Below are 25,882 nucleotides of genomic sequence, written 5' to 3'. Positions count from 1 at the left end.
CTCGGCTCACTCAAAAACGATTGGCTTGTGAGCCAATTCACGCTTCAGCTCGAGTCGAACGATAGTCCGCTGGGAGAAACCCAACAACTACTCAAAGTCGTTGCCTCCCGCGGCCTCCTGGAGCGGCCTCGCAGCAGCACCGTTTGTGGACACGTGCGGCGTCCACTACGACTTTGAGGTGCTGTTGCAAAATAGCAGCATTGTACATGATATCTTCAGAAGTTGTGATGGGTATACGAGGCAGCATTAATAAGATACGAACGCCCATCACCTGATCTACAAATTGTCCCATCGCTGAAATACCGCACAGAATTCAAGCGTTCAAAATAACATCGCTCATGATCAAAACTACATGCGTCTTATGTGGGACGCACTCACAAACCTTGTAAGTGTAGGCATGTATGTGATCTTGAACATATTTGCTCACTTATATTAATAAGAATGTCTACATACTAAACCTTCACATGAACGTAGTCTTTTTTCTTGAAATATCTGCAGCATCAAGTATGCTAGATGAGCTAAAAATCGCAAAAGGGCTCACGACATGGCCACGAAACAAAGTGGCCGAGGTCCGAGGAGACATGCGGCTGGTAAATGGGATGGCTGAGATTCATGGGTAAGGGAATGAGATTTGGAAGATACTATGTATACATCTTGAGTTCGGAGTTCTTGGGCTGAGTTATCGACCTTAGGAATTGGTTATTAGAGGTATTGGTTAAACGACACGATAGAGAAAGCATCGGTTATATGCCCAAGTCAGTGTACTAGCCCCTGAGATATGGGAAGAATTGAATATTACCACAGCGATTCCCGGCGGAACTAAAGGTGGTATAGCCCTCTTCCCGTGGATCCCGTTCAAGTACTGGCGTTTAGGTCGGCGTCAGGTCAGTGTCTTGGCAGCTCGAAACACGACATGTACGATTCGCAGCTGTTGGCGCGGTGCATGTGAATGGGCTGGACTCTGGAGTTCAGTGCTCATATCAGACTCAAAAATGTGGGTGCCTTCTATGGACTGTGAGGCGGCCCGAGTGCGCCAGGCCAGGATGATATGCCACGCCGTAAAGGTTGTACCTCCAGTCTCCTGTTACAGCAGAGTATGGTGACAGGTCCTGGCGGGGAAGCCAACAATCTCTATTCTGATGCAGCTGCAGTAAGAACCGTTTTAGGTGCACTACGAAGATGCGTGGTAACCTATGAATCATGAAGTTCTTATAGCACCTTTGGCGCTTCTGGCACATGAGCGCGTCGGTTTTTCTCCTCCGCCAAGCACCTCTTTTTTATAAAAATGTCCAAGCAGCCTTGCAAGCGTACCTGGCCCGTCATAGGTGGGATCGGCAGGCTCTCGTCCCAGAACGGACCAGCAGCCGGCGTGCGGTGCTCACCTGCAGAACACCAGACGGCGCGCGGTACTCACCTGCATAACACCAGACGGCGTGCGGTGCTCACCTGCCGAGCACCAGACGGCGTGCAGTACTCACCTGCAGAACACCAGACGGCGCGCGGTACTCACCTGCAGAACACCAGACGTCGTGCGGTACTCATCGGCAGAACACCAGACGGCGCGCGGTACCCACCTGCAGAACACCAGACGGCGCGCGGTACTCACCTGCAGAACACCAGACGGCGCGCGGTACTCACCTGCAGAACACCAGACGTCGCGCGGTACTCACCTGCAGAACACCAGACGTCTGCGCGTACTCACCTGCAGAGCACCAGCCGGCGTGCGCTGCTCACCTGCCCAGCACCAGACGGCGCGCGGTACTCACCTGCAGAACACCAGACGGCGCGCGGTACTCACCTGCAGAACACCAGACGGCGTGCGGTACTCACCGGCAGAGCACCAGACGGTGCGCGGTACTCACCTGCAGAACACCAGACGGCGCGCGGTACTCACCTGCCGAACACCAGACGGCGCGCGGTACTCACCTGCAGAACACCAGACGGCGCGCGGTACTCACCGGCAGAACACCAGACGACGCGCGGTACTCACCGGCAGAACACCAGACGGCGTGCGGTACTCACGGGCAGAACACCAGACGGCGTGCGGTACTCACCTGCAGAACGCCAGATGGTGCGCGGTACTCACCGGCAGAGGGCCGCGCTCGGAGGTGGCCGCACAGCAGCCGAGCCTGTCGCAGCAGCATGGCCAGCCGTCGGGCGCTGTCGGGCTGCGGGTCGTGCGACGCCGCTGCCGCTGCTGACTGCGGTCACCCGCGGCGCGTGGTCGCAGGTCGACACGGCGCGCTCGGACCGGCCGCGTGATTCGGCGCCGGTGCGGCCCGTCTCGCCGGCCGGCGGCGGCCGCGGCACCGGTAATTGAGTGGCAGTCGCTGGCGCACGCCATCCGACGCCGTCGGCCGGTGATCAGCGCTCTTCAGCGCGCGCCGCAACACAGCAGGCGTGGCTCCAGCTCGTGATGAGTAATCAGGTCGTAACGAGCCGGCATGGACGGAAATCACAGACGTCGTAGGAGTGCGGCCCCGACCGGCCACCGCACGCAGAGGTAAATTGGATCTGCCGAAACCGGCGTTTTCGCACTCGCACGCAAGGACCTCGCGAAGAGAAGCAGTCCATATATTGTGTTCTGAGGTTTTTGTGGCGTCGATTTTATAGTTTGCTATTTTTGTGTTTTTTCTTCGCTAATGACACGTTCAGGAGAAGGGAGGTGAAACCGTAGCGCAATGGCACTCGTGTGTCCCCACACGACAGTGACTGGTTTACTCTGTTTGCAATGCTTGTTCCCCAGATTGCCTGCCCCCTCCAACTTTCATATCTTAATGGCGTCTCTGGCTCCGTCGTTTACTTAGGTTATGAATCAGCTCGAAAAGCAGAGACAATGTGCTATATGTCGCATTTGTTGTTTATTTTCCGCGACGGCATTACGTCTACATTGTCGCCTTACAGGAACAAGAGCTTGGACGTGGTTTTTGCCAGCGGAGAGATCCCCCACAATTTACCTTTGGTCAATAGCTTAGCCATGTTTTGATTGGTCATAAAGCTGCAGCACTTGTTTTAGAAAATCGGCTTCCTAATTTTCTGAAATTAAGCAAAAATTAAGTAGAATTTTCGAAGAAAAGCGAGCCGCTTTAGTCTTACTCCGTGTGGGTCTGATGAAACAGTTTTAACTTTCAACACTTAACTTGGTGGCCGGTGACCGGTGTTCCTGACAAAAGCCTCGCGATGCTGTCACGTGGGGTAAAGCAGAGTAAGCCAGTCGTTACCGACCCTGGCCTATTTTTGGTTGGAACTCTCTGTTTTGTTCATCGTGCTCTCAAAGTTCCACGCATTCTGGGATAATTATCACTTTGTATTCATGCTTTGGGCACGCCCGCCATACGAGACGACTTTACACGAGAATATCACGGTGTATATTCGAGTGTCCTTTATGGGAGGCAGCAGATTAGAAATGCAATGAAGCTCTTCAAGCTGCGTATGGGACAGAAAATGTCTCGGGAAGAGGGAGCGATCCTTCCTCATTCCATTTCGTAAGAGAATATGGAGCGTTCAACCAAAGGATATTTAGCGTTACTCCCATGCAGCTCACTACCAGCAACCTGGACAATATTCCAAATGGCAGATGAGCCAGAACCAGTCCGTACATAGCACTGATAGTTCCAGGTTTCATCTCAAATCTGGCATTTATCGCGCAATACCAAATGACTGGAAAAGGCGCAAAGGCTGCGTGGCGTGTTCGCCTCTATTTACCTCTGCAATAGGGCAAAGAAACAGAAAGTTGGAAAGTGCTAGGTGAACTGTTAAAGGCTGCAGCACACCTTCAGCTGACAGTGTACATGATTTGACGCCCACCTGAAGGGCTCAGGTATCGGCGCCTGCGTGCTGTGCTGCGTGCTTCATACGAACGAAGCGCTGCCGGCTTCAGGCGTCGCGGTCGGTGCCTAGCACTGTGTAGACCGAACGCGCCCCGTGTGAAGGGACGATAGCAACGGCCCTGTAGTGGACCAGTGGATCCAGATAATCTTCAAGGATAGGTCATCCAAGGTCGTGAAGATCTGACTCGATAAATGGCCGTTTTAGGTCGCCGTGCTGCATTCTTTTTGCCCACGCAAAGATGTATATCTTAGTCAATTTCCCATGTTTTTGACATTTGTCATCTGAACGCGAGACTAAAGAAGCCTAACTCCGAGGAGAAATCGAAATGTGGGGGCATGTTGACTGAAACTATGTTTACGAACTGCCGCATCGTTGGGAGTACTCCTCCCTCCCCCCCCCCCCCTACACACCGAAAGTTCCCTTCAAATTCCTCCTACCAGTCCCTCATGTCGAAGCACAGTAATGAAATATAGCAATTCTACATTCAGGGCCAGGACCGACTGCTTTCAAAAGGAGTTCTTACAAAGCGGTGCGAGAACTGCATATTCGTCGGCTTGCCGCTTTGATATAGCGACGGTGGATACTGCTGCTCCATAAGTGATGTTTAAGCCCAGTATTGCATTGGGATGCATTTTTACGTGGCATTTTGTTATAAGTCACCGTTCGATACTGCGTGGGAGCAACGCCTGCTTGTGGTCTAAATGAGGAAACCTGATTTACTCATGAGACAGAGAAGCACTATCAGGCAGGCCCAAGCACATTCTCTTTGTCTTATGAATCATTTACGACTCATAAGGCAGAGAAATTCAGTGTAAGAGTGAGAACGTGAGAGCGAATTATGTAGGTCTATGACAGCTGTGATGGACGTGACGTGTTATTGCATATGACGTCACCATGTTTTTCTTTCAGGAAAACGTCCATGTCCCGACCCATACACATCTATCAGGGAGGGTGACATGGTTGTGTCATATAACCGTTCGCAAATTTTGTCCGATTCTTCCGACCAGGAAACAAATCCAGCCAACTATTGCGCTGCGATTGGTGTTTGTGACGGTCTTTTTCCCTAAACATGTATATTATGTTTACGCTGTGCGATTCCGTAGAAAATGATGGACTCTAGACTCGAGTATCGAGTTCAATTTCTTAGGGCTCAGCCATGCACTCGGACCTTGACTTAACAGCTAATGAACCAGACTAAGACAGAGACTCATGAGCCGAGAGAATGACTGCATTTACATTTGCCGGCGGAGTAGCGCAATGTGACAACTGATTGGGAAGACTCGAGATTCGCACTCCGGCTCAAAACACCAGAACTCAGACTCTAATTCTGACGCATGAAATGTGCCGAATGTGAGCTCGGCAGTCTACGAGAGCGCTCAGACTTGGGCTCAGGCTAAGGCCGTGGGGCTCAGGTTCTTACGATCAGACGCATGCGCAGTACGCTGCCCAGTGAATCATCTGGAGCGTGAGCTTGAGTTCGATCAAACGAGCCGGCCGGCGGTCGCGGCGGTTGTTTGCGTTGCTTAGCAACCCGGTTGGGCTTCGGGCCAAATCGTGTTGTAAACAAACGAAACCAGCTGCCAGTCTGCGGATGGAGTGCGCGTTGGGGGGTTGCACACATTTGAATCATTTAATACTCGTTATTCATAGGCATTCTGTGTAATATTCCAGTAGTGTTGCGGCAAGGGCGGCTGAAGCAAAAATTTTAGCCTACGACATCCATATCGAGACATGGGTATGCCGACGTAGGGGTGCGAGATACCTACTGACAAGTATTTCGGGAAGTGCTTTTAGGATTTTACGAACCTTTGATAAGTGGGGGCGACGTTTGTATTTTCGGGAGCAGCATGGAGGCCGATGAGGTGAGTTTAACCTATTTTCCTCGGGTAAAGATCACTCAAAATCTATGCAGTAAATTTCACCGTCCCTGTAACATAAGTCATTTAAAAACTTGGCATTCCCGTATGTCTGGGTCAGTTTTACAGTCTGTGGTGATAAAACCGTAGAACCCCGTGAAAATCCAAATCTACCCGGCCAGTTAAATCGTTTCAGGGCTCAACTAACAAACGTGAATGTAAGCGTCATTTTTACACGTTTTTTCAACCATGCATTCAGGAGAAGAAGAGCTAAGTAAAAAAATGTGTGATTTGTGATGTTCAGTGGATTCAGACGGTGTTCCATGAGGCTCTCTATTAACAAGTCACCAAAACTGAATTATAAATAACCAAAATGGACACTTCTCCAAGATTGAATGAATGACAACCAAAACAGGCATTCCACCACGGTTTGGATTATAGCCACCAATATGGGCGTTTTCAGCACCGCTTAACGAAGTTGTTAACTGTAATGTGTACTTGAGTCACCAAATACATGAAGAAATTGCCTGGAAAGAATGATTTCCAACAGTCTGGCTGAAGCTCCACCAAATGGGTGAAACAAAGCCCCAAGATATGGTGGGGAGTCAATAATCTGTTTCTGAAGCTAGGGTATTTAGCCCACCAGCAAAAAAAAGACCGTCTAGATTCTTAACCAGACTGGCGTCAACTTCCGAATATTTTGGCGCGCAGACGACTTTTTCACATTGGAGTTGCGTTCTGATGGCGAGTCGATGACTAGCATTGAGTTTCGTACATACCTACACGTCCAGGGTGAAGCCAGTTAGTGAGGGGGGGGGGGCACAAGGGACATATCCTCCCGCTAGGCCCTGAGAAGTTTTTGGGACAGTCGACACAGACTACCAAGCGCCCGCTTGGAGCACGCGGAGGGCTGGCCGGTGGACGACCCCGGGGGGGGGGGAAGGCCTGACTCTCAAAGGTCAGCCAAACGGGCTCTTTGCGCTTGTCGGGGTTGCTCGGAACAACAAAGGCGTCTTTGTAGGTCCAAGACCACCAATACTGAACAGCTGCCTCTAAGTCAGCTTGGACCCTGCGGTCCCATTTACGAAGCGGGGACAAGGCCGGTGTTCGCAATTGTTACTAAAGTCCTATTGCGTTGGCCTGGGTGGGACAGTAAATGGTCCACAGTGAGACAGTAGAAAGGCCTTGGCCAGCCACGGACTCAGGCTCTCAGGCACCGGACAAGGCTCTTCAGGGTCCCTGAATTTAATTTAACTTGGTGGTTGTTAATGCCCTTCCAACCGTGATCGGAGGTTTTAGCCCTGGTGTCTGGTCGGTTTGCTATACCAGATTTTAACTGGCAGCAATGGTGATGACTCAGTCTTCTGGTGATAAACTGGCCGTTTCGGCTTGCTACTCCAGTTGATGATCAGGGCGTGTATTTTAGTGATAGAGGCGGCCATTCTGGTTGTCCAATTAATTTTGTCCCATTCCAGAGAAGGGTGGATTCGAGCATCCATATCATGAGATGCACTTAAGCCATTTTTGAGTCGGTAATGGTTGCATAAATGTCAAGTTGGGGAGATTAATATCTCCGCTGCTTAATGCTTCTTAAATTACTCAGAATTGAAACAAATTCCTTTGAGTACATTTAGCTACAAAGACCAGGTGCCGTCAGAAATCTTCATTCTATTGACTTACCAAACTGTTCAGAAATGCCAGAGGGCCCAATGAAACTCCACATGAGGCCCGGGTAGAAAACCTGGAGTAGACTCGGCCCCTGAACGTTGATATGGCCAATGCAGTCGCTGGCGCTCCATAAAATGGGAAAGTGACGTCGTCTGTCGTGAACTCTTTTAATAAAACAAATGCAATCAACTTGATGCATTCACTGTTTTAATCCACAGCAGTGAAGCATCTGTCGGGTACATCAAAGAACCATGGACAGCACGTTCACTGTAAGCCGCCCGCGGTTGTCATCAACATGCCAGGCAAAAACTTCGCCTCGTGATGTTGCCTCTGAACGATGTGGGCTGAGATTTTGACAGAGCGAGCTCTATTGGCGAAAATGATCACCCTTCAATGCATCAAGAGGTACTGGTCGAATGAAGGTATCAAGTAGTCATTGGGATATTTATAATAACGCGTAACCTTTCAAGGTCATGCTTATAGCCAGCAACTGCATTACCCTGAAACTTTTAGCATCGTCTTAATATCTCTCTGCGATTGGTTACAGTCGTCGGGTAACCAGCACCGCTTGATACCTTGAAGTTGGGTTATTTTCAGCACATTACCACATAGAGCTAAAAAGGCGTGGCCGAGGCTTTTTTTCTTTCAGCATCAAGTGTTTTTTGATAGTTCATGCCTTTTTAAAGAGGGAATACACTCAGAGCGCTGGCTGCAATGGCTTGGAACGCGAGCGCAGAAAATGACAGGTGAGGGGATAATATGATCTCTGCATGGAGATTAGACTGAGTTACCTTTTTCTGTAGAGCCATATAGGCGGTGATAGCTTTATAGAGTCGGGCCAGAATTCACATACGTGGACATAGTCTGCAGGGCGGCCTGCAGGGCAGCCAGGCTGCAAGACTTTGGACCTTATTGGGATGAAGTTCGAGGTGGCCTTGGGCATTGCGTGCCATTTCCCAAAGTTATAGGCCTTTGTCCTGCCTATCGAGGTGGGGAGTACATGTAAACACTGCGTATGGTAATGTGCATCATTTTCTTGCCAGCTTTTGCCGCCACAAACAACTTGTATGACATCCGGACGCAAGACAGGACCAGGATCGCATGATGTAACACCTATAAAACGTCTGCTATACGCGCATCAGTTATTCACGTTAAATATTTCAAATGTAAAATTTTGCGAACAGCCTGCTTAGTGTCTCCGTAATTGTTTGCAGCATTCAGGGTTTATGCTTGCAATTGTCCAATGTTCCGCGCTGTAATTGTTAGATGCTCCACGTACGCATGGAAATTTATGACTTAAGCATTAATATCACTACCACATTTGTTTTTGCATGTTTTTGTGTTTGTGTATTGACATTTTTATGACAATTGGAATCTGGACCAAAATGAAATATGAGTGTGGTGTAACTTATGACAGAAAAGCTGTCGGTGATGGTTATCAATCAAATCAAAGTTAACTGAATTCTAAAATACGGGCATCTGGGAGGACGCGAACAACGCTTGCAAGGAACAATTCAATTAGTTGTTTAGACAGACGTAAAACGTAGGCGTGTTGCATGGAAACTGTGGCAAAATGGGACGATTTTCCACAAGCTCTAAGCATACCCTTGGCGTTGTCGATGTGAGCGCCTCCGTGTGCTGGAGGTATGATGTCGATGTATGAATTATCGCTTGGACCGTCATCATATCGTAAAGGACCACTTTTTCACGCCATCTCCCCTCCACGTCTTCGTAAAAGAGGGAAAGAGCTACGTATAAACGAGATCCCTGCGGCCTCGCCGTAACTGGGATGGGTGCTGATTTCAGCGTGCTCGCACCAGTCCTCTTCTGACGGCTCTCCTCATGATTCGTAGGAAACGGTGGCCTCTGCTCAGACGGGCTCGGAGGAGGGAAGTGAGACCATTGCCGACGGGGAGGAAGAAGCTGGTGAGGAGGGGGACGAACAAACCCTGCCCGCCTCTCAGAAGACTAGCCAGATCACAGCGGGTCAGACTGACAGCACCCACGACCGAGACGATCGGGAAGGTGACGAAGATGAAGAGGATGACGAGGAATATTCGGATGAAGAGATCATGGACATCGACCTCAATTTTGAAGACATGGAGCTGGAGTTCCAGGGGGTTCGTAAATCATGTGCTTTGATTGCGTGGATGTGATGAGCATTGATTGTCACAATTGATGACAGTCAACTGACATTTGGGGAAGAGGCAGACCAGGCAAGCCTAGAATTGTTAAGTTGACTCGTTGAATGCAAGAAGGCAAGCAGTTTAATTTAAAGGGGATGCCACACTTCTGGGTGGTCTGAATTTCCCATGAGGCTTAGTTTGTTATTTTTGGTGTGATTTATGTGGCCACCACCTGCTTATGTGTCATTGCCCTTTAAGAAAGCGGCATTTACGTTTCACTGGCTTTTTAAAGGAAGTGAGCTTGAATTTTCCAACAAATGTTCTGTCGCAAAGTCATTACCTGCGAATCTTCGCACCAACCGGATTGCTGTATTTTCCGGTGGTGTGGCCAGACCCTTGCACGCATCACTCCGGCATGACTCGTGTGCCCCCCTCCCCTCCCCATCCCCAACCGGTCCTCGGTGCCGCCCACCGACAGGCCCCCTCCCTGTGCGCCAGGTGCTGGAGGAGCTATCGCAGGACCCGACACTGGCCCGCTTCCGCATGGAGTACGCCAAGCTGCACACGGCGCTGCAGCGCTCACACCACAACGAGCGTCGCCTCATGGACAAATGTCGCGAGCTGCAGGCCGAGATCGCCTCGCACTCGGCCGAGGTGGCCACCGCGCTCAAGCTCGCCTCCGAGGACAAGCAGACCATCGATGCCCTCAAGAGGGTAAGAGGCCAGGCCCCAACGCCACGGATTTGGGGTGGGAATGTCATAACAGCGCCGTCGGTGCGCTTTGAGGTGGTGGCAGCGTAACCAGAAACGCGGCCAGTAAAGTTGATTTACTTTTGACGATGTGGATGGTTCACGTGTACAATTAGTTCTTTCTCAGAAAGATGCAACGTCTTGCCCTCTTGCATCATCGTAGGGCAGCTGCTCCCAAACGCGCGTTATTCGTGCTGGAGGTATTGCTTACGGCGACACTGAGCACACATTGTGCCGTAAGACGAGGGGGACTTTGCAACTGCGGTCGCTTGCATGGGCGTGAAAGAAGCCGGAATCCGGGGGAGCCATGGTCGTGTTCGCCTCCGATTAAGCTAAGCCCCATAGGGATGCTCAAGAGGACCTGCCATTAAAAGGGGATTTCTCCATGACCTGTTTAAGATCTTAAGCCCTTGGCTTCTTGAAGGAACTGTGGTCAGTGGTGGTCACTTGCAACCAATGCATCAGTACAACGTTGCTCTCGCTACCGACTCGGCGGGCTGGATTACCAAGGTTTGTGGATGAGAGCGTGGCATAGTACAGCGTAGCGCGAACTGTTATGACGGGAGATGTTGCCTTTCTGCTCGAATGGTTCCGTTTATCCTGTGTAATAGAACGCATGCCATAATGGGCTGCTCCATTCATCGCTGAGCTTATTTCATATTTAACCCGAACATTTCGTGTAAACAAAAGCCTATCGCCTCGTCAGTTTGCTTACACCACTTTGCCGAAAGCCTGCGGTCGCGCTATGAAGCAATGACGTGAAGTCTACCGGGACGAGTAGATGGCAGTCGTAGCTTATGCGACATGTCAAAACTTTGCTAACCCGGACCACGCCCCTCAACAGGCATGTTTTTGCTCTCAGATCCCTTCGCCACTCGCAAGTATTACCAACAGCTAACCTGAACCCCCAGGAGGTAGAAAAGGCGTGGAAGATGGTGGATCTCGCCCACGAGCGCGAGCAGGAGTCCAAGGAGACGATGGAGGCGCTGCAGACCGAGATCACCCGGCTGCACGAGGTGGCCGGCCAGGGCGACGAGGCGGCCGCCGGCAAACAGGACGCGTGAGAACCCCTCGTGGTCACCACTGTGCTCTGTAGCTGTCACTTTGGTGGTAGTCTCTCTCCCCTCCCGTTGCCTGCCTGTACACAGATAGTTTGGAGTTTATCCCGTAAAGCGCAAAAGCGCAGTAACTCACACTAACAACAGTCCCTTAACAGTAACTCACTCACTAACAGTAACAGTCCCTTTCTGATAAAGTGAAAATATTTGACAACATAGAGATGCGTAATGAGAGGTAAGCACAGTGTTAGCTCCTTCTCAGACGCCTCGTGGTTTTGTTACTCATCTTATACGCCATGGTCACGCTTGTGACGAACGCTCCGTCCGTCGAAGTGCCGTATCTGACTGGTTTACTCTCCGTTAATGCTACACGTATGGCGGATATCCTCTCCGTCGCAGTGACGCATTGGGCTGACTTGCTGTTCGTCAATGGCACTTGTGTGACGGACACCTCCGTCACAGTGGCGTGTCGATTTACTCTCCATCAGTGACACGTGTGTGACGGACACCTCCGTCACAGTGGTGTGTTGGCTTACTCTCCATCAATGGCACGTGTGTGACGGACACCTCCGTCACAGTGGCGTGTTGACTTGCTCTTCATCAGTGGCACGTGTGTGGCGGACACCTCTGTCACAGCGGTGTGTCGAATTACTCTCCATCAATGACACGTGTGTGACGAACATCTTCTCTGTCGCAGTGGCCTTTTGGCTTGCCCTCTGTCAGTGGCACGTGTGTGACGTACACCTTCTCCGCCACAGTGGAGTGGTGACTATCTTTCCATCAGTGACACGTGTGTGACGGACACCTTCTCTGTCACAATGGAGTGGTGACCATCTCTCCATCAGTGACAAGTGTGTGACGGACACCTTCTCCGTCACAGCGGCGTGGAGACTTACTCTCCATCAGTGACACGTGTGTGACGGACACCTTCTCCGTCACAGTGCCGTGTTGGCTTACTCTCCATTTTTGACATGTGTGTGACGGACGCTGCCCGCGTCTGCCAGGGTAGCGGAGCTGATCAGCGCCCGGGACGACCTGCTGAAGGAGCGGGACGGCCTGCTGCAGGACGTTACCCAGCTGAGAACGCAGCTGGACGAGGCCTCGGCCAAACAGGAGGCCGTCGAGAAACTCCATCAGGAGGCTGAGGCCAAGTTGGAAGCCATGACCCAGGAGATGCAGGTTGGGCATGGCCGTTGGCCGCGAAATGACGCCGCTGCCACTAGGGCATAGTACACCATTAGGGCACCGTGTTGTACATTGATTTGATATTGGGGACTGCAGTGTAGTGTGCAGGCGTTGTTATGATGTGTTTTATGCTGGCTTGCAACGAATATTTACTGCCTATAGTTCTGCACACCCTTAGGCGATCTTGCTCCGTGAAATTATATGCAATCAGTCACCGTTACCGTGCTTTTATCAAAACGTTTGTTTGCGTATAGATAGATGGCTTTTTAGCACTAAAAGAAGTTGACCTGTCTGCTGCTGAAGACTTATGAACTTGTAGATCAGTGAAGATCAGAAAAAGTCTACCTGGGGGCACGAATTCTGGGCGCTCGATGTCATCAGATGGGTAGAGAGGGAAGAGTAAAGGGAAACAAGGAAGGCGTCGCGCTTCCGCATGCCTGCTGCCGCCGGCGCTGGACTGGCGGCTCAAAACTTTGCCACTAGTTTGGCGCCGGCGGCGCCCTTCTTATAAGGAAGCACCGTTCAATGGTTAATATCGTCATTGATACTGCCATTGACAACTGGCCCACGCTGCCTTGCACCATTTAACTGCGCGCCACCTGGTGGTACTTCACCCAGCCACCACGTCGCCGGCAGATGGCACTGCCGGCGCCACACTGGCGGGAACATAATTGAACCGCCAGTCCAGCGCCTGCAGTAGGTGGTTACGGTAGTGTATCACGTGCTTTTTCCTTCCCTTTTCTTCTCTCTGTGCCCACATGCTGATGGTGAACACCGAAAATTTGCGCCCCATAACTAGACTTCTTCTGATCTTTATTCATCCGCCAGCCGTCATGTCATCAGCAACAAATAGGTTAGCTTATTTAGGGCTCGAAGTTTATCTAGCTACTCATAAGCATAATCACCTACATCAATGTGGTGGCGCCAAAACTTCAACACGCTTCTTTCCTCAACCAAACTGATAAGGATTTTTGGCCGCAGGAAGTATTGGCACGACATAAATCTTCGTTCTCAAGTTTCAGAACCAGGGAAGGTGGTCTATGCCACGGGTGTGTTTTCAGGGTTGGCTCGCAAATGAGAAGACGCCAGCGAACAGTGTGCACCTTAACCTCCTTAACAGTGCATTCCTGTTTATGCCACAGGTTCAACGGGGTGATATGCAACGCGAGATCAGACGAAAAGATCGTGCAGAGCGAGATCTTAGGAACGCCAAGTCCGATATAGACGCAAAGGAGGCTGAGATGAAGTGCGTTATTTTCAGCAGCAGCATTCAAATACGTCCATTTTATCGTATTTTGATCTCCGGGATTACTGGCACTGGCGAATATGGATGTTGTCCTTGTGACTTTTTGGCCTTGCAACGGAGCCTTTTACGTTGTCCGCGTCAACTGAAAATGTAGACGTAAGGATAATAAGCATTGTGGGACAGACTGACGGTTTTCCGCGGGCTCATATCTCATCACTCCGATTGGATGATTACAGGATTGTACAGGGCCAACTTGAACAGTACCAGGAGCAGTTGAGCAGATCTGAAGTGGTTCTGAAGGAGCAAAAGGTGGGTGCCTCGCCTATCGTCCATCTCGGTATCCGCACAAGTTACCGAAATGAATCTCGCCGAATATCTTTGCCGCATGCATTTCATCCAACGTGAATTCGTCGGAGATAGAATATTTATCTGTATCATGTCTTTATGGTGTTACAGTGGCACTACCCAATGCTATTACTAGACTAGATGGCTCTGAGGCTTTACTAGAATATGATTGGAAATATGCCCCAAAGGTGGGACACTCCCTTTAAAAGGCTGTGCCCGTCCCAAAACCCCTGCCAGGGCTCTGCCCCTGCGCCAGGGGATGTGTCCAGAGCGAAGGTATCAGAACCAAAGATGCATGCTTGACCCAGCTCCATTTCCAGTCGTTGCTTTCCCCACCAGGCGCTTATTCAGCTCTGTCCACTTCCACTGTGAGTGGCGCGTTCTTGTCCAGTCCTGCCAAGGAGACGAAGTCGGTCTTGCGGCCTGTAATATCGCCTGATTCTTGTCACCTACCACCTACTACCTACACCTACTTCTACCTACTTCACCTACTTCTCAATACCCATAATCGAAATGGGCGTTAATACGCTAATACCCTTGTCCTTACAGTCTTAATGTAGAATTGTTCTCGATACGGTCATCATTCTATGCTATCTTGATTCTGCATGACTCCTTTCCTATATGATTTTCGTGCTGTCATTTTGTTATGTACGATCTTTTGCCATGCCCTTTATATTCGTACGATGTGTTCATAACACGACGTACTATTAGGAATTTGCGGTTTTTAACCCTCCCACATTTTGCTTTGCAGTGTTTTTTTGTGGTATTTTGCTTACGACCTTTTGCGACACGATATTTTGTCATGGATGGTGTGAGGCCTATGGCTGTCAGGATGAAGTTGCCATACGATCTTTTGCCGCAAATGTTTTTCCCGGCTACGGACTATCCCAACGAATGACGCCGTAGAGGTTCTTTAGAATTGCTGGCCATTCAGTTTAACTCAAACCTAGTCAGAGTCTTCTTAAATTCTAACCACATGGCTTGAAGCCACTCACCCGGCTTGAGGCCAACGTTATCCAATGGTACTAACGTTGTCGCTTCAGACTTTGAACGAGAAGCCATCAAGGAGACGGAGGTGATGACTTCACGCTGCCAGAAACTACAGCAAGACTACGAAGCACAGCTGATCACTGTCGATCAACTTGCGCAAGAAAACCAGCACAAAGTTTCAGAACTGAAGGTAAAGTTAGGCGCTTTCTGCGTTAGGGCTAAGGGGGCTCATACATCCCCCTGCTGTAATTAAAGGGAGCGTTCCACAGTTGTATGGGTTTAAACTGAGCTAGCCATTTTGAAGATCGTCCGGTGCAGTTCACAACCCTGCCCTTCCTTAAGACCTAAAACCCTCTGTTTTTAGCTACACGCACGTGAAGATGTGCAGGACTATTTTGTGCAGGCTTTCAAGGCCATTCGGGATTGCATGACGTCATAGTAATGTCATTCAAACTCTGTCGCCCCATAGGCCCTGACGCGTTCAAGGCCAAGAATAGTAGTATCGTGGAGACGTCTGATCTGATCTGACGTCCCCGAGCGTGATTTACAACTATTATGACCGTCAGTTATCTCTCCATTAATATTTAGCAATTTCAACAAGTTTCAATCACGGAATCCGTTTTGTGCTACATAATAGGAGTTGAACACTATTGCTCGATATTGCTATCACTTGATTTGTAATTGGATAACTTCAAAAAGGTGTGATACCTAGCAGGTAAATACAAGTAAGCTTTTTAAATTAATTCATAGATATGCATGACCACCATAACAAATGATCAAAACACGAGCAAAACGATATCAGGCTCAACGAACACTTTCAGTACCGTGGTGCCATCTGTAGGTGAAATTGAAGAACTGCGGTTGAAAGCCAGGGGTGCAGTTTCGCACGGTTAGTCCGGGAACACTTCAGGGTCACACGAACATCCCACGACGCAATCCCGCAATCAAACAATGACGTGTTGAGGCGCACATTTACTAAATAGGGATGTGTATGTCGTCTAGATCCGTCTTTTCCACTATATACGCGTACCAATATAAATATTTCATCATATATAGGTGTGATTATTTCATCATATTTGATGCTTGCTGCAACATCTTCAAACGTGAAAGTTCCCTTTGACACAAACCGCATTAAATCCAAGCGAAAAGCATCCCTTTGTTCAAAATTGTGTTTGCATAAGGGTCATTAAACAAGGTCATGGCGACATTTCACAATTCATTATATATATATATATATATATATATATATATATATATATATATATATATAACAGATAAAACATGACAACCATGAGTGCAGGCTGTCGGCTGAGCCGGCCAATCTGCGGCAGGCTCGCGACGAGGAGATGGCCGCGCTTCGCCAGGACGTGTCGCGCCTGATGAAGCTGCGCGACAGCCTGCAGCGCAAGCTGCGGACCACCGAGGAGCAGAAGGCGGGCGTGCAGGCTGACCAGGAGGCCGTCACGGTCGCGCTGCATCGGCTGGAGCGCGACCTGGAGACCAACGCCCGCCAGATGGAGGCCGACAAGAAGGCCATGGATGACCTGCGGTACGAGCGTGAACTGCTCAAGAAGGGTCTGCTCAAAGCGCAAGGTACGTGTGTGTGTGTGTGTGTGTGTGTGTGTGTGTGTGTGTGTGTGTGTGTGTGTGTGTGTGTGTGTGTGTGTGTGTGTGTGTGTGTGTGTGTGTGTGTGTGTGTGTGTGTGTGTGTGTGCGTGTGCGTGTGCGTGTGCGTGTGCGTGTGCGTGTGCGTGTGCGTGCGTGTGTGCGTGTGCGTGTGTGTGTGTGCGTGTGTGTGTGTTGCGTGCGTGCGTGCGTGCGCGCGTGTGTGTGTATGGCGGGCTTTTGTCTGCAACTTTCTGTTTTCAGTTGCGGCTCTTGCGCGTAACAGCACTGCATCATGGACATGATGCAGTTGAGTGCACTATTATGTAGCATCAGCAAGCATCAAGTGAGCCTGTCATCCCCTTGCAAGAGGACGCCGACCGTCTGTTCACACAGTAGATCCGTGCTCTGCATATCTGACCCTGGACACATGCGTGCGTTTCAGACGTTTCCCTGAAGCAGCAAAACCTTATGAAGCTTCACGATCAGGCAAGGAAGACGCTCGAGGCGGAGACAAGCGCCTTGAAACGGTCATCCACGAAGCAGAAGTTTGTCATTTCCCAACTGGAAAAGGAGCGCGACAAGTAAGTGGCTTATCAGCTCATGCATTGACCCCCTACAGGGCCGATAGTCATACAAACCACAGTTTGGACATCGCACAGCAGGTACGCCTGATCGGTGTGACGGCACATCCGTTCATCGTTGGGGCGGCAATGTTGTAGGCGGATGGTTTTTGCTAGTGAACCATAACCTTTTTTATTGCTCGTCTCCGTTTCTGCACCGGGTACCGACCTGTCACCGGCGGAGGTGCACGGTGATGCGTACTAACCCTGTTAGCCGGCCGCGACCGTTGCTGTAGGTGCTGATGACGTGTGGCCCGTCACGCCACAGGTATATTTCTGAGTCGGCGGCGCTGACGCAGAAGGTGCTCGTGCTCATGGAGGAAATCAAGATTAAGGAACTGGAGATGTTCGACTACAAGAAGAAGATGTCTGAGGCCGAGTCCAAGCTAAAGCAGCAGCAGAGCTTGTACGAGGCGGTGCGGAGTGACAGGAACCTCTACAGCAAAAACCTGATTGAATCTCAGGTGAGTTGAGCCTGTCCGTGCGCCAGCTCCTGATCCGGCGGTTTGTTGACATATGCTCTTCCCGTGAATGCCTCGCTTGCGACGATCCTCCCCGATTGCATGGATTCATTCGTGTCTTTGATAATTGCCTTCATCAAGCACGTGTTCCGAGATGATTGATGGTTACATTACAGTAAGCAGTGAGCGGAGCGATGCGGTGCAGTATGTGAGGCTGCCTGGGGTTTGTCGTCAATGGCAGCCCATTTCAAGGTGGACGAGTGACCAACGCCTTCCTATCTGCCAGGATGAGGTGTTAGAAATGAACAAGAAGCTGAAAATGGTCAACCATCAAATATACCAGCTGAAGGAAGAAACGAACACACGGGAGGCATTGCTCATCAAGGAACAAAACGGTATTGATCCTGTGTGAACGCAGCTATCGTATGATTATGGGTCCATTATCATCTATCACCCGATATGGAAGTAATGTTAACATGATGTTATGTTACATTGGCTCTTCGCTTTGATATTTCGGGATCTTCTTACCAATTATACGAACGGAAAGACGCGCAACTCCTCCTAACAAGATGTACATTGTTGAAAAAGAAAGCCTGAACCGTCCATGATAGGGGCCCAAAAAATACTTGTTAAATATGTTTTATCTAACACAGTTGGCATGTTCGCCAACTGATTGCAACACAATGAGCGCAGATCGATGGCTAGTGATTTAATTATTTGTATTTCACCGCGACTTTTATTCAAAATTAACGGTCGTATTCAGGAGACAGATATGAAAGATTCATCGAGTATGAAAGTGTTTCACAAATATGAAAAAGTTCCCCAACATGGGCTCGTATTGAATTCGTGCGGGGAAATGCGGTGGTTCGTCGCCAGGGACATCATAAAAGAGCGCCAGAGGAGTAAAAATGAGGCCAAGTGAGTAGCAGACTGTAGTTGTCCGCCACAATGCTAATACATGCTCTTCTTAAAAAGTGTTCCACATTTGTACACGGTTTTGAATTGAAAAAACATATTGAACATCAGGCGGTGCAGTTCACAGTCCTATTCTCCAAAAGACCAAAGCCCCTATATTTTCTGAGCTACACGCGAAGATGGGACTACTATTGCGGGGGGATATTTCAGGGTCAGCCAGACATCATTGGCATCGTGGTGACGTTATTCAAATCCCTTTATTTCATTGACTACGCGGCAATTAAGGCTACGAAATACGATTGTCGGGTCTTATTTGGCGTTCGTGAGCATGTTTTCCAGATATTACTGTCGTCAATTACTCTCAATCAATGTTGCACAAGATACGATGACGCAATCAAACAATGACGTATTGAGGAACATATTGACTTAGGACAAAAATTGTGTCGTCTAGGGCAGTCGATTGCACTCAAAAGTACACGCAAAAGTGATGCCATATTATGTATGCAAGATATTATATCTGGCGCTTGCTTCATTGTCTTCAAATGTGGAGCATTCCTGTCAAATTGTGGTAGTTATATAGGGTTTGTGGACATGTGTCATGGGTGCATCCAGGTTTCAAAAGGATGCGAGTATGTGCACGTGATTTGATCGTGACCTGTTGTAGCGACCATCGTCTACTGACAATCCGCTGTTGACGGCCATGGTCCTCGTCTACTGCAATCACCTCCCATGGCACGTGTCATTGCAAAGCCTGGTTTTTGCCATTAAGTCGCGCAATGCTACATCTGTAGGAAAAGCAGTGTCTGTTTTCGTCTAACACGTGAAACCCCGCGGCTAGGAGAACTTTGAACACAAAGTTCTCAACACCTGTGTCGATCTGCGTACACAACTGTCAGATGTGCAACACATTACTCAGCTAGTTTCAGTGAAGATGAACACCTGGGGGTTGCCATCTACGCATCTGTGTTTGGCACGCCGGGGTTTTCCGAATGTTAGCGTGTGAAAACACATTCAAGTTCCGTAAGCCAAGGTCAAAACTTGTGAATAGGCGGAGGTTCGAGAGGTCTTACTGTCCTTCGCCTGATGTTGAAAGTTCTTCGGAACCAGGGCGGTAGTGCCTATGTACATAAGCGGACTTTTTTGGTCAGAGCCTGAACAACTGGCCGCCGTTATGCTGGAGAACCGGCTCTTAATATACACTTGATATTCGAATAATCCCCATTGCTGCAGAGGTGTTTCAACTTGAGACGCCTATGAAGACGTTTACAAACGCCTGTGAATCTCAGACTCGTTTGTAAGCCGAGGCTCCCTCATGCCCGGCGTTCAGTGCCGAATGGGAGCCGCTGGTGGTGGTGGGAGATGCAATGCACCCCTGACACACTCGGTGCCACCGATCTACCCAGGCCAGCGCTTGGCAGGTTTTCCGAAAGTGTCAGGGATTCAGCCAAGCCTTTAAGTATATAGGATCACTGACTAACAAGTGTAAGCGATGGCCGTTGCCTGGGCTCTGGAGGGAAGACAAGGGACCGTGAATGTCGAAATGCTCCTTATAAGCAATGACGTGCTAAATGCATTGTCCGAAATGTATGGTGCGCCCATTTGGCTCGGTTACGTGATGTCATCTTTATACATACGCGTATTTTCCTCACGTTGTTCGGGAGGGCGTGAGCACGTTTGTGACGTTCCGCTCGCTTCCAGATCTCCGCCGCGCAACTAAAGAGAAGGAGAACCTTTTGCTGGATCTGGAGGACCTACGGGCGCAGGCCGCCGCGATGAAGAAGAGGATCGCTGAGTTTGAAGCAGAGCACCTGAAACTGAACAAGGTCAGTTATGTATCACAACCTCCAGTTTAATCTCAATGATATCCTCACGTCGGCATGTGGTCGCTTTCCTGATTCGCACCATCGCCTGCAGCTATGTCCTCGGTGGGCCGGCCCCCCAGACTGAGCTGTGCTGTGGCTGGTCGCGCCGCCAGACTGACACCTGGGCGCCGTCTCCCCCTTCGCCAGGTGATTTCAGACGGCGAGGCGGAGCGAAACAAGCAGCGCAAGGACATGAACCAGGTGACGACCGAGCGCGACATCCTGGGCACGCAGCTGGTGCGGCGCAACGACGAGCTGGCGCTGCTGTACGAGAAGATCCGCATTCAGGAGAGCACGCTCAGCAAGGGCGAACAGCAGTACCGCGAGCGCATCCGCGACATCGGCCTGCTCAAGCTGGAGATCAGGAAGCTGAGGTGAGGGAGCGGTGACGCGTGGGCCGGTGCTGGTGCTGGCGCTGGCTCGATGTCAGTCGGTAGCGTGTGTCAGCCGGCTGGCAACCTCGTGTTCGCTGTTTGTGTTGGTGTTCGGCAGTGGGTCATGACTTGTGTGGGTGGTGCGTGGTGTGTCTGGTATTTGGAGGGAGGGTATGGATCGGGATGCTGTGGGACGTGATGTGTGGAGTCGGGAAGCTGTTTTAGAGAGTGAGAAGTTCCGGCTATGGCATCAGTCATTGCCAATGACAGTCACGTATTTACTTTTTTCAATCCCCACAATTTGTCACACATTTTCGGCGGCATCGATTGAAAACTCATTCCTCAAAGTAAAGGGATCTTTTTGCTAGTGGCGGCTCCCTAGTGCGACGGGACTAAGCGCAGCAAGCGCCGCGTGCACCGGCTGTGGCGGCGCGACTCCGACGCTGTCCGTGCGTCCGTTGACAGACGGGAGAAGGGTCTGCTGAGCCGCAGCGTGCACAACCTGGAGGACATGCGGCGCGAGATGTACCACATGCACCGAGCGCTGCTCAAGGAGCGCTCCAAGTGCAAGTCGCTGGAGAACGAGCTGCAGAACCCGCAGAACGTGCATCGCTGGCGGCGGCTCGAGGTCAGGCGTCGCTCAGACCGCCACAAAGTGGGGGGACTGTGAAGCTCTGGCAGTGGTGTGAACCAGCAATGTAGGCTCATGGAGCAGCGGCTCTTAGCTGTTTGTGGGCGCGTGTAATGACCTGAAGTCATCTGACCTAAAGTCTTCAGAATCGCTGCCAGTCGTCCCAGAGCAAACCGAGGCGGCTGAGATTTGGCTACACCGGACATGGGGCTCATCGCTGGTCGGATGATGAGGCTATTGCTTTCTAACTTCTCGACCGCAAACCCAATTATGTAGCCGGGTTTATGCCACGTGTAAGCTAAACCATGCTCCATAAAAACGGTATCGCTCGCCGCTCGAAAAGTATTTAGTTCACATCAGAACAAGAAACCACCTGATGCGAATTCGGAGTGTAACCTCGCGGAGTGACGGTGCGTGCTCTTACTTCGTGGCAGGGGAACGACCCGAACACGTACGAGATGATACTGAAGATCCAGACACTGCAGCGGAGGCTGATCATGAAGACTGAAGATGCTACCAGGAAGGAGCTGGAGGTGCGTGCGGGCGACGGCCAGTGCTCCAGAGAGCACTGTCGCATCCCATGCTGGGGATGCTGAGAACGGCGTGATCAGTCGGAAAGTGGTCGGATTTTATTACTTTTTCAGTTACTTATGTGGTATCTGTATCAGCATACGTTGTAGTATTTATATAATCCAACTTATTGATCTTGATCAGCTGTTTCACAAACACCAACCGCGCCGCATTGTCCAAATGCATTTCCTCGATCAGTAAGTCTTGTCTTTTCTTTTCTACCATTTCATGGTTATGCCTTAAAATTAAAACTCAGGTGTAGTCAAAAGGAGCGTAATGGTAGATTGCTTGAGACTTTTTAAGGGAGTTTTTGCTAGAGCTCCACATGCAGTTGGTTATGAGAGTGGCTGCTCAACAGGATGCTTTCAGATCGCTTGCAATGTTCAAAATGGGCCCCTGTACTGCTCTTGGAATGTCAAAGGTAAAGTGACCCCATCTATTGTATTAACTTTTATAGATGTTATTTTGCACCTGCTCCGTGAAATCCTTATGTTGCGTTTTGGTAAAGAAATTTGGCTGAATGTTCGTCTTACATAGGGTATAGGACCATTCTTCCAGGGTAAACCCGTTGCAAAGACGCCGACACCAGTAACATAATGCAGCAGTTTCTGTTCAGCGGACAGTTCCATTAGAACGACTCGCCCGACACTCAATGTTGTGACACGTGACACACGGTCGCCCCTGCCTGGGACTGACTGCCTTGACCAGCCGCCATTTGGTCGTCAAAGATGTGTCACGTCATGTGCCTGTCACACACTAGTCAGTGTACAGCGCCCCATGAGTCGACGTACTTGGGTGTCGACAGAGACTATGAAGCCAGCCCATGTTATTCTGGTCTTATGGTAAACGGTTACCATAATGTAATTTGCACCTTGTAGCTATTGACGGCATGCTCGAGGAACAATGACTGGCTAGGACATGTCGCGCTGTTTTCATCCCTTGGTGGTGCGCGTGTGTACCCATGCTGCTCACGCCTCCCGCCGCCGTCGGCTGTCAGATCCAAGAGAAGGAGAAGCTGTACCTGGAGCTGAAGCAGGTGCTGGCGCGTCAGCCGGGACCGGAGATGGCCGAGCAGCTCATGCTCTGCCAGGGCTCGCTCCGACAGAAGACCAGACAGATGAAGGTGGTCGCTGCGGAGCTGCAGCCAGCGCAGGGAGAGCTCCTCGCTGGGGCATGCGTGTTGTCGTACCGAGGCCTGGTTGTTAGGGACGTAGGCGTTGTCGAGGTCGGCGGTCGCTACCCGTTTTGTGTTGTGCTTTTTGTATGGCGTGTGAGTAACTCGGAAACGTTACAAGATACGGTCGCACTGTTCTGTGTAAATGGTGTTGCAGCACAGGAGAACATGTACTTAATTGTGACGACACGTACTTATGCGACCTAACGTATTTTCAGAGCCTTGTTTCTGAGCTTAATATGTACGAATCCCAGATGCAAGAGTACAAGTTAGACGTGGATAGGTTGACCGAGGATCTCAAAGAAGTGAAGAAACGTTACATCACACAGGTAAGCGCGACATAAATGTCATGGAGTGGCTGCCTACTAGCTGCTACTGTATTTTGCATTACTGTATTTTGTTCCAATACTCAGCGATTATTGCGTTGTATTTGGCTGATGGCGAGCAAACCAGGGGTGCAGCTATGGCAAGGGACCGAGGAGCTTGGACCCCCTCCTTCGGCCTGGGCTTCTGTTTTTCGCCGTAAATGACTCCCGACAGAAAGTTGACACTAGCTTATTCTGTGAGCAGGGATATGTTTGGTTAACATAAACCTCACATCAGTGTTGTGTCGCAAATGCTCACCTGTCTGTAGGCACTGTCGACGAAGCGCGGCCATCTCGAAGCCCGGCCCGAAGCCCATGCTAACAGAGCTCGTCTGGCTCTGACGCGCGTGATGATGGAGCTCTGCTGACTGTGATGTGTACCGTGCAGAAGCGCCAGGAGAGCCGACTGCGGACCCAGCTGCAGGAGTCCCAGACCAAGCTGGCGTCGCCCAGCCGGTTCCCGCCGGTGGGCGGCGGCCGCCAGCAGCCCCCTCTCGGCGGCGGCTTCAAGCTGGCGCCGATCAGTGTGCCCGACAGCACATAGAGGGCGCTGGGAGGCTGCGGTTCGCCAGCTGGCGCGGCAGTGCGTCTCGCTTGGATTTGCGACGCCGCTGGCGCAGTGGGCCGGCATGGCGTCGGTCGTGCGCGTCTGGTCGGTCAAATTGTCTGCGGATAGAAATTACAGGCAGCCGCTGGAGTCCTGGCCGCGCTTGGGACGCGGGCGGCCCCTCGATCTCTGTCAATCACGCGATATGAAGGGCGCGTGTCGCTGGTATGGACCGTCCGTCCGTGTGATGTTGAACGAGGCAGCCGAGCCGATCCGGGCGCCGTGCTGGGCTTTCAATAACCAGTTTGGTTTGTGTGTTTGTAAGACGTCTGATAAGGATCCAGGGGTGATATGGCTTGCACGTACCGTGGTCTGTAGTTCGATTATGTCAAATTGTGTCCACTGTCGTGGTGGTGAACGATACATACGAGTAGTTGTAGGCGTGGTGAGGCAGGCAACGTTTGGAAGATTTTTGATGACCAGAATTGACGTTTTATAATAAGCATCTGTACACTTTATGGCTATTTTTGTCAGAAAAGGATGGTGGGTGGAATCCATGAAAACGGTTAAAATTGCATTTTGTACGGACGAAATTTGATGGTTCGTGGCACTAGACATTGGCACAGGCATTGTTCTATGGAGGACACATCCAGAAAACTGGCTTTTCCATCCTCAAGCCAGCACAAGCCAAGGCATGTAAGATCATTTTGGTTGTGGTTTTCATCACTTCATGTCGCATTTTAAAACACCGGCGAGAAAATGACTCATTGGGCCAACCCGCTCCCGCAAGCCACACCGCGTTTAAGGCACCCGTACTGACGTTGCTGACTAAGAGGCATGAGCAGGCTCATTTAAGCAGGAGGTGCACTTCCAAAAGTGATGGGTTTACCTAGAGTATCGCGTCAGCACCTGCAGTCGTTTTTTCTTCTTTTTTAGATGACCAGTTGAGCTCAGGCGGCATGGAAGGGGTGTGTCGAGTGGTCACATAGCGTTCATCCCTTCACAATTCTCGCTGCAACATTATTAATTTTTTGCGGCCTGCATATCTGGACATCGCAGCCTCTTCCCCAAACGTGCACAGCACCATAGTAGGAGAAAAAGCCCGTATATTTGAGCGGTGGTTTCAGCTCACGGGAAGTCTGCTTCAAAGCATGCGCGGGCCTATGAGAACATGACTGTAGAGCCGTGGCGTCGTAACGTGATGTTCACACGGGAAAGCCAGGCCCAGTGTTTGAGGCTCGGTGGTAGCGGCTGGCGAGTGCTCGCCGAAAGGCATGGTGATGTTTGGACTCCCCTTTGGGATGACTTAAAAAGACAAGTGAGGTCTCTTCGAAATCATTGTTGGCTATTTTGTTTGAGAATCACGCGACGGCAGTAGCCGACGTGTTTTCTATGCACATCTTTAGGCATTCGCTACGACTAGGGATTTTAGTCAGTAAACGGGATGTCATCCGCATATAAGGTGGCTGAACCGTGAGTAATGTGAGACCGACAGTTGTTTGTAAAGATGATAAAGAGCACGGGTCCCATCACCGCCCCTTGTACAACATCGTGAGCCGCCGTCAAATTGAGAAAAGCCTCAGTGTGTTGGCGGTGTCAGCAGCCACCAATGAAGCTACCCGCGCTTCATTAGCCTTGCGGATGGCGTGGAAAACGGCACCCAACATTGCAGGCTTTGCGGAACTGCCTGGGCGAAAACA

The 25,882-nt window shown here is 50.5% G+C and overlaps 2 protein-coding genes across 2 annotated transcripts in view; one reads left to right on the top strand and one right to left on the bottom strand.

Moving 5' to 3' along the window:
- LOC119111557 (uncharacterized) overlaps positions 1 to 3,793 on the bottom strand; it is a 43,789-nt gene extending 39,996 nt beyond the window's left edge. Inside the window, exons 1-4 of the mRNA XM_037235367.1 lie at positions 3,785 to 3,793; positions 2,087 to 2,201; positions 1,735 to 1,798; positions 1,479 to 1,574 (exon numbers count right to left, since the gene is read on the bottom strand). Coding sequence (XP_037091262.1) covers positions 1,479 to 1,574; positions 1,735 to 1,798; positions 2,087 to 2,201; positions 3,785 to 3,793 — 284 coding nt within the window. The remainder of the gene's footprint in view (positions 1 to 1,478; positions 1,575 to 1,734; positions 1,799 to 2,086; positions 2,202 to 3,784) is intronic.
- Positions 3,794 to 5,428: 1,635 nt separating this feature from the next.
- LOC119111556 (cilia- and flagella-associated protein 58) lies at positions 5,429 to 24,700 on the top strand. The gene is made up of 19 exons (XM_037235366.1): positions 5,429 to 5,693; positions 9,209 to 9,475; positions 9,980 to 10,195; positions 11,143 to 11,291; positions 12,294 to 12,468; positions 13,617 to 13,720; positions 13,957 to 14,057; positions 15,109 to 15,245; positions 16,387 to 16,648; positions 17,106 to 17,244; positions 17,552 to 17,747; positions 18,031 to 18,139; positions 20,358 to 20,482; positions 20,669 to 20,895; positions 21,361 to 21,523; positions 21,961 to 22,059; positions 23,094 to 23,219; positions 23,489 to 23,599; positions 24,024 to 24,700. Exons 1-19 carry the CDS (start codon positions 5,679 to 5,681, stop codon positions 24,177 to 24,179), a joined length of 2,877 nt encoding a protein of 958 aa, XP_037091261.1. The 5' UTR covers positions 5,429 to 5,678; the 3' UTR covers positions 24,180 to 24,700.
- Positions 24,701 to 25,882: the final 1,182 nt, after the last annotated feature.

The sequence above is a fragment of the Pollicipes pollicipes genome, unplaced genomic scaffold (genome assembly GCF_011947565.3).
Source record: "Pollicipes pollicipes isolate AB1234 unplaced genomic scaffold, Ppol_2.1 Scaffold_7261;HRSCAF=8764_pilon_pilon_pilon, whole genome shotgun sequence".
Lineage (NCBI taxonomy): Eukaryota > Metazoa > Arthropoda > Thecostraca > Pollicipedomorpha > Pollicipedidae > Pollicipes > Pollicipes pollicipes.
The sequence above is the reverse complement of the archived record's forward strand: the minus strand, read 5'-3'. Positions and strand labels throughout refer to the sequence as shown.

Bases quoted from the DNA above. Each gene is read 5' to 3' on its own strand.
- LOC119111556 (XM_037235366.1), top strand. The intron at 10,196-11,142 runs GTAAGAGGCCAG...CTGAACCCCCAG, and splicing joins CCATCGATGCCCTCAAGAGG to GAGGTAGAAAAGGCGTGGAA. The intron at 20,896-21,360 runs GTGAGGGAGCGG...GTCCGTTGACAG, and splicing joins CTGGAGATCAGGAAGCTGAG to ACGGGAGAAGGGTCTGCTGA.